Here is a 16,020-nt window from a genome sequence, read left to right on the forward strand (position 1 = left end):
CGCCCCAGTGAAAGAGGCCATCCTGCAAATGCCAGAACCGTTTGAGAATCTCCTTTTTTTTGGTTCACTGAACTGGCATTTGGATTGGACACACGCCGGACAAAAAGGTCAGGCCTGTCACCACGGCAAACAAATTTGATGGACTCTGGTGCAAAGATGGAGTCTCTCTCCCAATCAAAACAGAACAACACCTGAGAATGGAGAGAGAGAGAAAGAGAGAGAGAGAGAGAGAGCAAGACGAAACCTCTAATCACTGTATGTGGTTTCGTGAACTGATGCGTTTCATTTTCCAGATTAAGGTCTGCCACTTTTGAAGTAATGAAGGTCAAAAATGTTTAAAGCAATAAACTTTGGTGAAATAGGTTGCCCATTGTAGTGTTGTATTACACTCAGTCAGACCACCGGAGGCAACCAGTCATATGACCTCCAAGGCCGAACTCATTACAGTTACTACAGACCTGCTTCAGACTAATGCCAGGCGTATACCTTGTGATTTTCTTGTTGCAAACTTAAAACTTGAAGTCAGAAGGAAATTTTGAGAGTTGTAGGGGAGTCCCAGAGTGCTCCTGTCATCTCGGACGTTAAGTGTGGGCTGGTTATAAAATCTTAGCAGTCAAAGCTCAGTCTTCGCTTCCTATGTGGGGCTTACAACAATATCAAACATGTTTTATATCATTGCAAGATTTTGTGTTACGCCACTTTAAGGACTAGTTGTAGTTTTGAAAATCTTTGCATACTTTTTAGATGTAAGATCCAAATTTTTTGAACTCAGATTACGCTGAGACTAGGCTGATACTTAAAACTCCAAAAGAACAGTCTTTTGATATGAGCTTGTGTGAGATAATAGTTTTACACAAGTCTTTTCAAAGTCAGAGTCTTGAGGTGCAAGTCCGCCATAACCAGAAACTGGTTAAAGGGAGAGATGATAAAACAGGAACATAAGACGTCAGAGGTGAATTACACCAAGTGTGTTTCCAGTCACACTGAGTGATGACGGAAGCAGGATTGACCAGGCCACAATCCAGCAATTTGAGATGAGAAAGTAAAACAAACAAACAACAGGATCCAAAGTAAACACAAGGGGATTGCGGTGCCTTAATTTGAACCAGTCTGAGAGGAATATTTCAAAATCACCAGTGAGCTGAGGAGACAAACAAGAACACTTTTAGCATGATGGTATTTTAGGACAGTAAAAGGGTCATGTTGTTTGACACAATAACACTCACATGTGCTCTGGATTCTATGTAGCAACCAAAACCTCAAAGAAATATATGGCTGGAGACAAAACACAGACAATGCTGCCACCTGGAGGATCCATGCTATAACAAATTACAAAGTTCTGGTTTGGTTCTCAGAGAGGAGCATGTCAGGAAATCCTCCACCATCACTGTTCTCATGATGAATGCAGGGTACAGATATTATCATGTGAATGTGTAGCTCAATGGTAGAGCACATGTATGAGGTCCTGGGTTCAATCCATGGCATCCCCACTGTAAGTCGCTTTGCATAAAAGCGTCTGCCAAATGACTGTATTCTATTGTATTCTTGCAGTTGCACTGTGAAAATGCCAAATGAGAAAATAGTCATAGATGCCTCCAGAAAACATATTTCAAAATTCCTAAAGCAGTTGTTGAATGTTGGGTGTGGTCGTAAAGATGGTTGAAAATGACAGTTATTATTACTATTAAATGCAAGCTGTTATTTATCCCCTTTTTTCTACATAAAGTTTTGGATGACTAAAGATGAGGTCAAGCCAACATGATGATCTACTTTTGACTCAAGCAAGAACCACTTCTTACCTACAGTATATGAAGCATTGCATTCATTGCTGATGTACGGTATGTGTATGAAATAATGATGTAAGCCTCTATTTTGACATTTTCAGAGTAGAATTTGTCTACAACATGTTATAGAATCATAGTATAATGTTTTTCTATGAAAAAAAGAACACTTGCACTTGAAACATTTGACTCTGCATAGATGGCTTGAAACTCATTTGAAATAGTCTGAACCAAGATTCTAATATTTGCTTATACTCTGAAAAGGTATCGGTAAATTCCAATGAGACAACTCCTCTATTTAGAGCTGCAGGAAGATGAGTTTGAATGGTCAAGTACCAATTCTATTTATTTTTTCCCCCTGTATTCTAAAGACGAATGAAAATATATATTAAATTTCACAGTAACTGGAATATGGGGGAAACACAGGCAATAAAATTGAGAAAGAGCTTACTGGTTTCTTCCTTAACATTATCTGGGGAATAGAAAGCGAAAGGAAAGACAGTCGCTCAGTTTTTTGGGGGTCTATATTGTAGTCCAACATATGATGTGCAAAAACTATTGGGTGAAAGGGGGAAAAGAACGACATGAGTCTTACCTCTCAGAGGCAAAAATGAATCTGCAAATTCCTGCAGAAATAACAGAAAACAAAATGGTAAGATATATTTCTGCCCCAGAAACCAGGCTTATCCCCACCCAATAATTGAGAATCAAAATCTAATAAAGATCTTTATTTCAGACTTTAAATAGATTTACAAAACCATAGGAAAGAAGAAAATATTAAAAAAAAAAAAAAAAAAAAAAACAAACAGCAAGTGATCGTCAAAATCCACATGTGCATATCAAGTTAGAGATTGTAAACAGTTCTTTGAAGTCAGACGGTAAAGACTCTGCGGGGTCAAGGTCATTCAGATGGAAAAAAGGAGTGTGTTGATTTGTTTTTCTTCCTGAGGAGCTTGTTTTTTGTGTGTTTGCTTGTAACTGACTGCAGAGTATTTCCCCCTCAGTGATGTAGCCACCAATCAGAGGGCGGAAAACTGGGAGATGGCTGGGAAAAAAGATGATACAGTGGTTGGACAAAAAAATGACTCTCTTTCACCCAGAACATCATACGGAGGGGAGGAGGATCATTCATAGGCTGTGCTACGGACGTTGGTCTTTCATCGTATATTGAAAACCCAATGTTTAAAATGCAGGGTGCCAAAAGGCTAGTGTCATTTGGTGTTGTACAGATTTTCTGTTTTTTTTTTTTTCTCTCTAAATCTTTGAGATAAGGTGTTACAGTAATCAAACTCTCAAAACAATCAGGTCAATATTCTTATTAATTAATACATACAAGATAGAAAATGTTGCAGCTCACACCACAATTTGGAAATCAAAAATTACATTTAAATAGTAAAAAAGGACCCCCACCCCCCTCCCAGAAAAAAAAAACAATCCTCAGTCCGTCCACAATGCAAGAGTTTCAGATTATGGACTAAAAAAAATCGTATAGAGAACCTTCGTCCCTGGACACAATCCTAACCCTTATAGCAGATCTAGAACCACAAACACATAACAGCATGCTAGTGACGGTCATTCTGTTCATGCTCAAGATCAACACCATTGTCTTTTTCCTTTTCTGTGCTCCTCTCACCTGGTTAAATGAGCACATCTAAAAACCCATCGGCGCTTATTCACACAACAGAAACATGGTTACAGCAATGCTAAAAATGTCAACAGAAATACTGTTGAAGGGTGATATGTCTAATGTGCGCAACAGAGCACTCCTGGCAGCTAACCCGAGTCGAAGCCTCAACAGTGTAGACTAAAAGAAAGAAAAAAAAAAAAAAATCAATTGACATGTTCATCAGGCCATCTTCATTCTTCCGAATCACTCTTGCCACCGCCTGATCTCCAATGACAAAAAACGGTTCATCCAGGGGAATCAAGATGGCTGGAGCACAGTGAAAATTACATGTAGACACCAGGAGGGGTCGTGCTATGCAAAGGCTGGTGTGCAATCTCACTTTTGCCGCATTTGCTCTGGAGTTTTCTCTGACTTAGAATAACAAGCCACCAACAAGTACAAACATCAAGATAGATACGACTACACATGCCCTTTTCTAAGCGAGGGGTGCAGTCAGTCCAAAGCCCTCACAGATACATAGCTGGCAGGTAAAACTCAAGTCCTCTAACTGTTTTGACTTGTGGCTATCAACCCAATGTTGAGAGGCTCAACTTTACTGCAACATTTAAAGCGCTCAGCACTGGCTGCATAGTTTTAGTTTTTTTGTTAAATACAGTACGTGTGATTTTATAATCAGCAGCCAAAGTGAGCTGTTGAATACATCCAGGCCCCTAGCAGCAGGTGTTAGTATGATGAAGGCTGTGTGGCACTCTGTAGAGATGGTGTGATTTAGATGTACATTCCATTCAGTGGCTTAGCTTCTCAATCCTACTCTTGTCAGTCTTTGCACTTCTGACAGGTTTTTTTTTTTTTCAATTAACAGGCTGAAACTTGTTCCACCAGGAATACGCCAGTTGCTCTGTATCCCACCTGAGACCTTGTGAGCCATAAGTCTCCCTCGTCTGGCTGGTAGGAGTTGTTTTTGCAGGTTTCACACCCACTGTGCATACAAGTCATACAGGTCTGTGAAAAGGGGAGCGAACGAAGGCACAAGGGAGTAGACAGCTATTTTTTTAAATGGATAGCTTCCTTAAACAGAGAAGCAGAAATCCCAGGGCTCAGAAGGTCAAAGGTGAGGAGTGGCAGGGCTTCGAACTGCTGACTAACCAGAGGTCACACACATGGCTCAGAGACACAAATGGCTCAGCCTTTTAACACACGCACTCTGACTTTGTTAAATGCACTTTCTCCCGTTTACACTGATCTAACCTGTGACATGAAAAACGGAACCTTCTTCAGCCGAAGGAAAAAAAATCTGCCATGGGACAGGATATTTTCCTCTCAAAGCTATAAAGATAGGAATCTGAGCTAAAGCACAGTAACAGCTCCTAAAATCAATTTAGGAAAAGGCAGTTATCCTGTGTGTGAGCATCGAGTGTGACCTCCACTCAGACAACAAATGAGAAATAAAATTTAAAAAATAAAAACAAACAAAAAGAACTAGCTTTCTTTTCAATGTGTCAGTTTTAGTGTGCAAACTGAGTGCACATGTGACAGAGGTGGGCAGGGAGCCTGTGTTGGGTGAGGATGATGAGTTTGGTGGTAGTTGAGGGGATCGGGGGGTATAAAAGTTTTGTCCATGATAGAGGAGAAGGCGGGGGGTTATGGTGGATGAGTTTAACAGTGAGGGAAGAGTGTAGAAATTTGAGAGAAAAAAAATATATATTTATATATCAAGAGATGAGGTCAGGAGTCCTCTGTGCCTGAGTCATCATCGTCATAGCAACAGTCCTCATCGTTGTCATCGTCCTCATCTTCTAGGTCCTCGTCATCATAGTAATCATCATATAACAAATTGGAACCATCATCTGTGGGTGGGACTTGGGTTCGGACACAGTACTCATCCAACGTGACAGGAACCTTGACACCGTCCCGCTCTGCATCAGCTTTGGTAGCCAGAACCTGCTTCCTGTGAAATGGGAGGACAGAGGAGAAGGGAAGCGAAAACAATGAACCTACATAAGCATGAGCTGTTACAAGGCCCCTGTCAAACTGTAAATTGCTCTATCCATGGTTTCCCCCGTGCATACCTGATGATCTCTATGTACTCTCTATCCTTGCCCTTGCTGTCTCTCCACTTGCGGTACATGACGGATGCATCCACATTGGCAGGAGAGAAGGTGTTAGGCTCGTTCAGCAGCGAAATAACACTAAGCAGGATGGTGCTGCAGAGTGAAACCAGAATAAAATAGACAAAAATGTTAAAATGATAATGGGAGGAGCAGATCGAAAGTCAGTTAAGAAGAGACATTGAGAACACTGAACCAGAGCAGGGAAGAGAAAGACAGACAGATGGATAGACAGTCAAGAGGAGAACCATTGTTTTTGCTTGAATGGTACATTTCAGGAAATAAATGTAACAAGAATAATCACTATTGCCACGCTTACAGCCCAAACAGTGCTGGATTTACAGAGCTGACACCAATAAGATTATTTAGAAATTAAAAAATGGTACCACTTATAAAATCAAAATTGAATATTTCAGCCAAATTTAAATGTTACATCATGGTGTTTGTCTGGTAGTTTGTTAACAGTCAATTGATCTAGGACTGAATTTAACATGAGAAAACAGTGAATTTTGAGTCTGAAAGACATTAGTAGTAAATGATATATCAACTGATGATAAAATCTAGTGCTGGAGCTCGAATCAAATACAATTCTTTGTGAAAGATAGCATTTGTACAGGACAGAGTATTCAAAATGAAAGTGCATTAGAGACATTGACATTCAGTGACATCATAGGACACATTTGATCAAAAATCAGTGTCTAAATAATGTTAGCTTGTTTCCTTCATAATAGTGAATATGACAGACTGACAAATGTTTTTTATGCAAAAGATTTTTGTATGTTAGAAGACACAGAGACTTGTAACAACAATCTATGAAAGTCAGACATCTGTCTTTACCCAAAGAGATATTCTTAAAATACCCATAAAGATCCAAAATTGAAAATGTCAGTGTGATGGTTTCTGCCCAAATATGCATAAATAAAAACAATCATAAAATAAAACTTTTATCTGCAATTCTCTTTTTACCATCAGAGCTGCTCTGAGTTTATGTATCTGCATCATACACATTAAACCCCATGTGTAAGTCATGGCAATCTTTGGTGAGACAGAATCTTCTTCTCAGTACTCTAAATATTGATTACAGGCGGTAATGCTTCCCGAATCAATTCCTTCATGTGTCACTGGTGAAGACCAACACACACACTCACACACACACTCACACACACACACACACACACACACACACACACACACACACACACACACACACACACACACACACACACACACACACACACACACACACACACACACACACACACACACACATATTACATAACTTGATACACCAAACCAAAGAATAAAAACTTGAGTTGCGAATGACTTTCAACAATTGATTAGCTTTGATCATCAAATTTGGAGTTGCAATATTATCAGCTATTAAGCACAAATGTAACCTTAGAAACCTACAAAGGACAGGAACTAAGAAAAACGTCCACAAGTGTACTTTCAAAACAAAATGACGGTTTTGAAGCTAGAGTTTCCTGAAAACAAAAACTAATTCAAAAATGCTCACAGTAAAGCTATATATTTAAAAGGTTATAGAGGATTTGGTTCGTAAATGGAGCACTAACTTCAAACCAAAAAAAAAAAAACCCTACTTAAGATTTGGTGAAAATGCATAAACATGAGCAGGATTTTTCTTCCCTTCGAAAATAATCATACAGAAAACATGTTGCGTACCGGACATTCTGCGTGGGGTTCCACCTCTCTGAGGGTAGCTCCCCACTCTGTGGGTCATCAACTGGTGGATGCAGGATGGAAATACATACGTCCCCATTCTAATGAACACAAACCTGCATGTTAAGACAATACTACTAACGTGTGACACATAATTCAAAACAGATAAGTAGGTTATAACAACAGTGAAAAATAAACAAAACTAGTCTAAATCAAGACTGGGGAATGCTTCTGGCCAAATTATGAAGAACATCAGACTGCAAAATACACCTATTCATTAGGATTAGATTGTTTCCTTGTTTTTTATACCACTAATTTTGAACTGATGGTTAAGAAACAACTATCATAACTGAATGAGTGAACTGTTGATAAAACATGTGGAAAGGCTAATCTTTGGTCAAAGCTATCATAACTAATAGTTACCTCATAAATGTTAGGGTGCCACATCTTGGTGAGAAAGCGGAAAGCAGGTGGAGAATATGGATAATCAACAGGAAACTTGATCCGAGCCTGAGGATGAAGGAAGATACGTATTAGTAACATGAGAACAAGACGGTTTGCACTTCATCTGAGCCAATGCACAAGGTGTTACTACTTTACTTTAAATGGTAATAGTTCAGGGGAAAATTTCCATTGGTCGAGCTAGCACAACTTTTTAGGAGCAGGAGACTTAAAATAATCCATTATAAATCATGCACACTTGTGGTGCTTTGTTTCTATAGAAAACTGGTGTCCATATACTTGTTAACTAATCCTATTGATGGACACTAACTCCTTGGGGTTGACTGAATTCAAAATAGATGTCTGTAATTAAGTAGAAGCAGCATCGAAATATAATCAAACAAACCCACACATGCCTCGTGCACAGGCACACACAAGAGACAGTTTCCTTCTGAAAGCTTTTCTTAACAAAGACCTGTTTTTCAGCACTCGAGTCAACAAGGTCCTGCTGGATGAAGCTCTTTGCAATCATACTGATTAGATTCAATAGCAATTGAAAGAAAAGTAAAAAAGATACTAGCAAAGTCATGGTTGAGCATGGAGAAACTAACAGCAAGGTAATAGAATACATAGAGCAAGGAGGAAGGGACATTCGTGGTGCATTCAGCTGCAGTGTGTGTGAAGCGTACAGAAACACCAGTGGGTGAGGGGGTTGGTGCTATAAAGACATTGTCGGGGGGAGGGGGGGGTTGCCTCTCCAGCTGTCACTGCAACCCAAGACAATCACACTCATGTGTTGTGATTACATGCATCTATACTTAAAGCACACAGAGACATGTGTGATAGACCCTCCTCCCAGACTATGGAGGGACTTGGCAACCACACCGACAATGCTGATTATACACATGCTCATCATTCACAGCATGGAGCGTTCTCCTGGTTTACCATCATATTCTTACTCTCTCTCTCACACACACAGATTCGGCACGGTCAGCTGGTCCTCGTTTCTGTGATCCAACGAGCAGGAAGGAGGAGGAGAGGTAGAACAGCAGTAGGAGGAGGAGGAGGATTTTACGCAGAAAAATGGGGGTTTGAGCTCTGTCAGACTCAAGTTCAAGCTTTTTGCCTCCTTTGACAATCTTTGAGTCTCATGACAGTCACACTACCACCCCATTTAACACTCCACTGCCTTTAAGTGTGCTACTTAAAACTATTTGTTTTATTTAATGACTTTCTTGATCTTCATTTACAGTCAGAAGAATAAACTTTTTCTGACCCTAAAAAAACCTCACCAAAGAAGAAACACTGACACAGTCTATTTGTTGGGAATGCCTGGATCTGAATGTGCCAGAGAGCTGGCGACTTTTCAGAGTGCAGAGTTCAAGCCAACATTGCACAGCACATTATTAGCTAGCAACAGTGCTACACATAACTGCCAGGCAGCCTCAATAAGAACTTTGTATGTCTCCCAAAAGACTAAAATCAAACACATATCCCTCCAAAGATATTCCTCTGGTAACAAAATAATGGGTTGTATAGTTCTATTTTTAGGTCCTCACGTACTTTTCTGTCAAATAAACCATATTGGCCCTTCGGAGTTCATATTTCTCAGCTGCTCTGAATACATATGTAAGGAACAATTGTATGACAGCCAGAGCCGGGAGGTATACCACAGAAACCCATCTGCAAAAGGAGAGGCAGAAATCTTTTTATGTATGCCAGCACATACTCGAAAACAAAATCATACGGCCGTTGTTCAGTAAAACAAAAATAATCACAATATTGCATGTCTGTACATAAACAAAGGATTTGGCAATGTACATTAGGAACAGGCATTAGCACTGATCCATTAAATAAGCTATGAGTGATTTCACATAGGAGATTAAGCGCAGACCATTTTCCTCCAAACATAATACCACAATACATACAAGCAGAAGCACACCACTTGATATAACTTTAGCCATGGGTTTGGAGGTAAAGAGACATCTTGCTGCTGGTTCTCTTACTGAACACTATGATGTAAAGTAGTGGCTTCGAATGTATCTACGTGAATAATTTCTGCATTGTAGTTGACCATAAAGCACTAATATGGCAGGAATAAAGAAAGACAACAAAAACGACATTATTTCTAAAAAAGAGCTGGCACACACGCACAATGTTGTTTCATCGATATTGCATCAGAGAGCATCTGGTGCTCAATCCACAAACCCAAAAGTCAAATTAACACAGCAAGGTCTGTTTCTAGCCTCAATTTTGTTTTGCCTCTGATAGAAAAAATGACTTTGGATGTGGGCTAAATTACATTTTCCAGTTCTCTGAAGCTTTTTTGGCCTCTTCCATGTGCACAAACCTCATGACTGGCTATGTAAGTTGAAACTGTTCATCTGCTTTAACACCTCTAAATGTTCATCAGCAGGGAACTTGAGCAAGATACTGGTATACCAAGAATGGCCACAACCTAAAAAACTATGAGTATTGTGACACCATGGCCTGTAAGTTGTATAGTCGCATGTGTCTATTTCATCTTAATTCTAAAAACTGCAATATCTGGAGAACAGACAGAAAGCAGAATGAAAATAACAAGGCAAGACCAGCAGCACAAGCAATCGATACAGCCTAAGCAATTCAGAATCTGAACTTCAGAAAAAAAAGCAGGAGCCTTGATGTAAAGGAGCCCTTAGTTTAACATGTAGGCTGTATTTTTAGACTAATAAAGACTTTATTTGTCATTAGAACTGTAACTGGGGAAAATACAAAAACGGTACAAATGACTATTTAAGGCTCAACTCTCAGAAATTAGAGGGAAGAGAGATGCTTAACTCTTGAGCTGAGCTTAACCATCAAACAGAAAAAAAAACATACTTTTAATGGTGAGGCAAAATACTGAGGCATAAATACTCAAAACTCACAAAAAAACATGGTTTCCCTTTATAGAGCTCCCTTTTCATACTCCTTGAAAGCATGTCATGGCTCATAATTAGATTTAGCATAAAATTAACAGTATCCAAATTAAAAAGTAATTCACTCGTAATGTTCATTACACAAATGAACTGTTAAGCTGAGCCACTTTTCTGTGAAGCACAAATACAAAAAAAAGACCCACAAAAAGGTTTATATAGGCTGGAAAAGAACATTTCTACTCTTAAAATTAGTTCTGGATTGTGGCCTGAAAAGCTGCAATGAATAGATTTATGCAGAAACTGTCAATGAGAGAGTGCCAGGTCACCTTGTAGAAAATAAAAGTAAACCAGGTCAATGTAAAGACCCTGAAGAGAACAAATCATTTGGTCTCCCAGTGTGGCACCTCTTTATTTTCTCTGGTCTCATGCGCACACATCTTCTGGATGATGAGCAAGGTCCTTGTGCCCAGGGAATTTCTTTGTGCCACACACACCAAAGATTATTATGATGTTTCAATACCCAACAGGCCCCTCCTTCATTAATGCAGCCCGCCAACCACAGGATGACAGAAGCTGAAAGGAGTATTCAGTAAATATCAAAAGCTCGGTGGTACATATATGTAGCTGATGTGGTTTCAACAGAAGCCTATGAAGCAATGACTCAGGAGGTATTATTACTACATGGCTTGTCATGCAAGAGACAGAAAATGAAGAAAGCACTTAAAAGGATAATTACAGATGTTCCCAACAAAAGCTTAGAATGGGCTGCAGCAAGATATATTCTGGTTGACTCTGAACTGTGGCATCCCTGTCGAAGAAATATTAACTTAAATGAAAACCTGCCTCAGCTAAAGGGCACAAAATTCACTTCGCAGGGAGTTCACCACTCTGGATGTTACAATTTTTGATTGCAAGAAAATCATTCAGATGTTCCTATGTTTGACACAATTCTTTAAAACAGCCAGATAGCTATAGCAGGAGGTGTTATTCCATACAAGTAAAGACTTGTTATTTCTCGTATTAGATTACAATTTGACAGAAAACGGGAATTAAAGGTGTTCACTTTCAAATGGAGCCACAAAACTAATTGAATGGACTGCTAGGACTTCATCTCTGCACACAGCAGGCTCGTCTTTTAAAAAAGATCCACTCCAAGGAAGGGCTCAGCCTACTCAGGAGTGGCTTGTTTCTATATTCGCCTACTTTTCCTCTGCCACACTGTTTTCTATGTGTCACAGCCGGAGGAAGAAACATGACTCCATCAGCCAAGCAAAACCCCAAGCAACAGGGTGGGATCTACTTGTCCGTACCCTCCCTTTCCCTGTTGCAAAGTCAGTGTGGAAGCTAAAAAACTGTGAAGCATGCTGACAAGAAAAAAGGAAATCGAGACAAACACTGTCAGTATACTCGTAAAAATTTCAAAATCATAGAAAACAGGTTAATGATGCACAAATGTGAAGAAAAAAAAATCTTTTTGCATAATTTGTGAAAAAGTCAGTTTTGTGTACTTAATGTAAGAGTCCTTGGGGAAACAGAAGAAGAAGAAAAAATAAACAAAAAAGAAAAACATGACATTCAATATGAAAGCATTGTTTTCGTCTGATTTTTGAATTACAAAAAGCAGATAAAGCAAATTTAATGCTTTCATAAGTCAAGGTATCTGCTCTTGCTTCACTACAGCAAGTGCGGGATTGGTTCACTGTGATGTCACAGCTTTACCTTTCACAATGAAGACCTCCCTGTGTGTGATGCAACAGTGTATCTATAAAATTTACTGGCAATATCAGTTTAGCCTCTGCTGCATGTGTGCATCAACAAGAATCAACATACAAACACAAATTCTGCAAAATATTTAGAATGATTTGATAACTTAAATTGTAAAGGAATGTTATAGCTTTGAGCAGATGCTAATAAAGTGCTTTGATTGAGGAGTATGCGAGATACAAAATTGAATGGAAATAGCCTACTTGATTCAAAATACTTTACCTTGAACATTGTAGCTAATAAATATGCTATTTGAACGATTAATAACTACCATACTGTCCTTGCCAGTTTAGTGCAAAAGCTAACACACACTGTAGGCATTCAAGTAATTTCTTGCTCTTTTTAAAACCCAGATTCGTTTTTTCCTGAAACTTTTCAGATGTTCTTTTGATAAACATTTGATTTTCCACATCTTTAAATGGGTGAAATTCCTAATGACACCTTTCTATTGTTTTCTAAAATTAAGTTACTTCATTCAGACTGGAAAATTAGACAGATTTTCCCCTAAAATAAAATATTACAAACATGTATTTTACATAAATCTCTGATTCAGCAAGGCTTAATGTGGTGTCATAACCTTCCATATTTCTGTGTTGGTTTATTCGAGACGTTTTTTGTTTTTTTTTTACTTTGGAAAAAAGTAAACTGGTTGGATGGAAACCTAGCTAAGAACAATGAGTCACAACCATGCGGTGGATTTCACAGCCAGTCTGTGCATTCCTGGTCCGACAAAGGAATCCTGTACACAGCACCCACATGGATAAAGTGCACCGCGTACAGGAGCCTGGCCCTATGCTTGTGTTTATAAGCTTGAAAAAGACCAGAGGCTAAATGAGCAGGCTTTCAAAGTACTAGAATCATAATGCATTGCAATCGAAGGTTAGAAAACTGAGCAGTTGATATATGCTGGCTAATATGACCATAATGTATTACTGTATAGCTGTTTCATCCAACATCTAAGAATAATTTGAGGCATTTTGGCCCAAAGAAAAGAAGCGTTTGCAAATGACAGAGTATTGTGTCACTCTTTTGTTTACTTCTTATGACAAAATTAACTTCTTTTTAACTTATTTTAGGGTTTGACCCATATTACTCCTGTCGTCTCTCTCAGGAGGCCAGGACTACAATAACACATTAATAGAAACTCATCATCTCTTGTATAACATACATGTTATTAATCGAGGTCAACTTATAAGCAGAACTATGAGTAATATGTCTGATCTTGTTGGCTAAAGAAATAAAAAGGTCTGTCTTATAAGGACCAACATATTAAACCTAAATGTTGAGTGTGTTCAACAGCTTCAACAAGTTCAACAACATCTAAAAGGTGATTTTCAAACACTTGTTGGACTTCAGCTACAGCAGTAAATACAGTTATTCTATATTTATATTGTTGGGTGTGTCAACACACTACATGACTAAGAGGTTATTCCACAAACAGGTTGCTGTTACTTTTTGCTTAAAAAAAAAAAAAAAAGGCAGCAATTACCTGAAGTTCAAGGATCAGATTTTTGCCACCATTTGTACTACTACTCTTCGACTTTACAGATATTACATAAAGCACAGCAAGATATGGAAAGGTTTAACCTGTATTTAAAGATGATCTAATCACTCGTTCAGAAACTTTTTTGAAACTGTCAAACAGTGTAAAGGAACATCATAGACGTGAAAACAATATCTTCATGGGCAATGAGTTGGAGAGCACACAAAAAATTACAATTTATATGCCAGAAACACAGTCAAAAAGATGACTGTCAATTTGGAATGAGCCCTTTACTCGGCCCCAGTAAACAAACATAAACATATTACGAACTGAGACGGCGTGTCAGTACTAATAAGGACAAAGTAAGTGATTGAATCAATCAGCAGTGAATGATGACCTAGCTGATCACAGTAATGCTAATTTATGCATTTCATTTTAATTTAAATGAAGTCATAAGTGGTCATGTGCTGACTCAAAAGGGGGGCTTAAATTCATCATTATATTAGTGGTAAGAGAACTAAATAACTAAATCAGAAATTTAAAAATAAATCTTTTAGTAACACTATCTTTAGAGTCAATTCGGTTTCCCTGAAATTCATTTTCGGAGTAAATTAAACTCTTTTACAACAGTCACCTAAGACCTGCAACATTAGTTGGCTAACCTTCAGTTAATGGCATTAACCTTACCTGTTGTCGATTAAAACGCTAAACATTTCATAAGAAGCCAATATTGAGAGTTTGGTTTTGTGTTTTGGAAAAGAAGACTCAACTCCTGGGCTGAATCAACACCCATTTACTAGCTAGAAAAGAACAATAGATTAACTGCTAGCTAACATTAGCTACTCACCTTAAAATAACCACCCTCGTAGTGTGTATTTGGGGGTCCGAATATCGCTACTTCCCAGATGTACATATCCGACTCGTCCACCAAAGTTATTTTGAACCCCTCGACTGGCTCATCTTGAAGACTTTTCATCTCCAACATTAGTGCTTTTTGGGAACTGGCTACATGATGTCCATGCTGAGCCATATTCCAAAAACGTTTTGGATAAATATGAGTAACCCGGCACAGCTGTGACTGCTAACGGTGAACGTAATGTTAGCTCGGCACAAACAATAGCCAAGAATAGAGTCCGGCTTCGCACAGGGACGCGGTAACGTTGACTGCTATTCTGTTGTTTTCCCAACAGGAGCTGAAAAATTGCGACACGGATTTATGCGCTGTAGGATGCTCCCGCTGCGCCTTCCCCTGTTGTTGTGAACAAGCCTGAAGAGCCCCACTTAATGGCTATGTAGACACAGTTGTCAAGGCGAGAAGCTTGTTCGCGCACTTTCCGGTTGTGAATTTCAGAATTAAAGCAAAGAAACGTTTCTTACCCAGGAGTGCTCACGGAGGTCAGCAGTCGCTTCCTTGTATTTTTCAACCAATACTTTATGTATATATACATAAAGTATATATATCACCCAGTTTAACACCGACAACTGAGGATGGCTGATATTAGTTTCCTTTTATTTGCCGTTTAAGGGGCTGCTTTGACAGACTCGTCAGTAGACGCCCCCTTTCATAATAATACAGCATTTCCTTCTTCGACTCACCCTTACAACCTCGCCTCGTTGTGTTATAAATCTCTAACATAAGTACATTGTGTCATGTATCTCCACCATGTGTCTTTGGTTATTTTAGCATTGATCAGCCTCTGCTTTTCTTTTGACAACCCATAGCGGTAAACCTTTGATGGATACTTAGCTTGATATCGTTGACGATATATTCTTTTTTCCTTACCGTATTTCGCTATCAAAGACAAAATCAGATCGGCCTTTTCTTACAAATAATTTGGCCATGAATCAAACCACAAATCTAACTATTTGTTAAACTTTGTCCGCATCAGCTGCCTTCTGTCAGTCGCAAACAGCGTTTCAATTGCCCAAGAAAGGCGTCCTTTCAGCTGAAGTATACAGCAACAAATACTAGTCGCAGTGCTGACGTTATTATTTCAAGTATGCAATACACAATACTGTACATATCTGTTTGTCCCTCAGTTAAACACACTAGTTACTGTGGAACCTATTCACTTCGACACAAATAAAGACTACTATAGCATCTTACAGCCTTTATTTTAGACTTGAGTTCCTCATACGGGGCTAGAGGTAATTTATATCCCCTTAATAACATATTACATGGTAGAGCTGGGCAATTGAGTGTGGGGGCAGAAAAAAAAAACGATTTCAAAAGTCG

The 16,020-nt window shown here is 38.8% G+C and overlaps 1 protein-coding gene across 1 annotated transcript; it reads right to left on the minus strand.

Annotated features, from left to right (window-relative positions):
* Positions 1-2,494: 2,494 nt before the first annotated feature.
* Positions 2,495-15,043, minus strand: LOC147225874 (ubiquitin-conjugating enzyme E2 R1-like). Its single transcript, XM_086161914.1, has 5 exons — positions 14,632-15,043; positions 7,620-7,706; positions 7,200-7,297; positions 5,478-5,612; positions 2,495-5,356 (listed from the first exon to the last, which is right to left on the minus strand). Exons 1-5 carry the CDS (start codon positions 14,812-14,814, stop codon positions 5,134-5,136), a joined length of 726 nt encoding a protein of 241 aa, XP_086018040.1. The 5' UTR covers positions 14,815-15,043; the 3' UTR covers positions 2,495-5,133.
* Positions 15,044-16,020: the final 977 nt, after the last annotated feature.

The sequence above is a fragment of the Fistularia commersonii genome, chromosome 16 (genome assembly GCF_037954325.1).
Source record: "Fistularia commersonii isolate RoL2024-O1a breed Wild chromosome 16, RoL_Fcom_v1.0, whole genome shotgun sequence".
Taxonomy (NCBI): domain Eukaryota; kingdom Metazoa; phylum Chordata; class Actinopteri; order Syngnathiformes; family Fistulariidae; genus Fistularia; species Fistularia commersonii.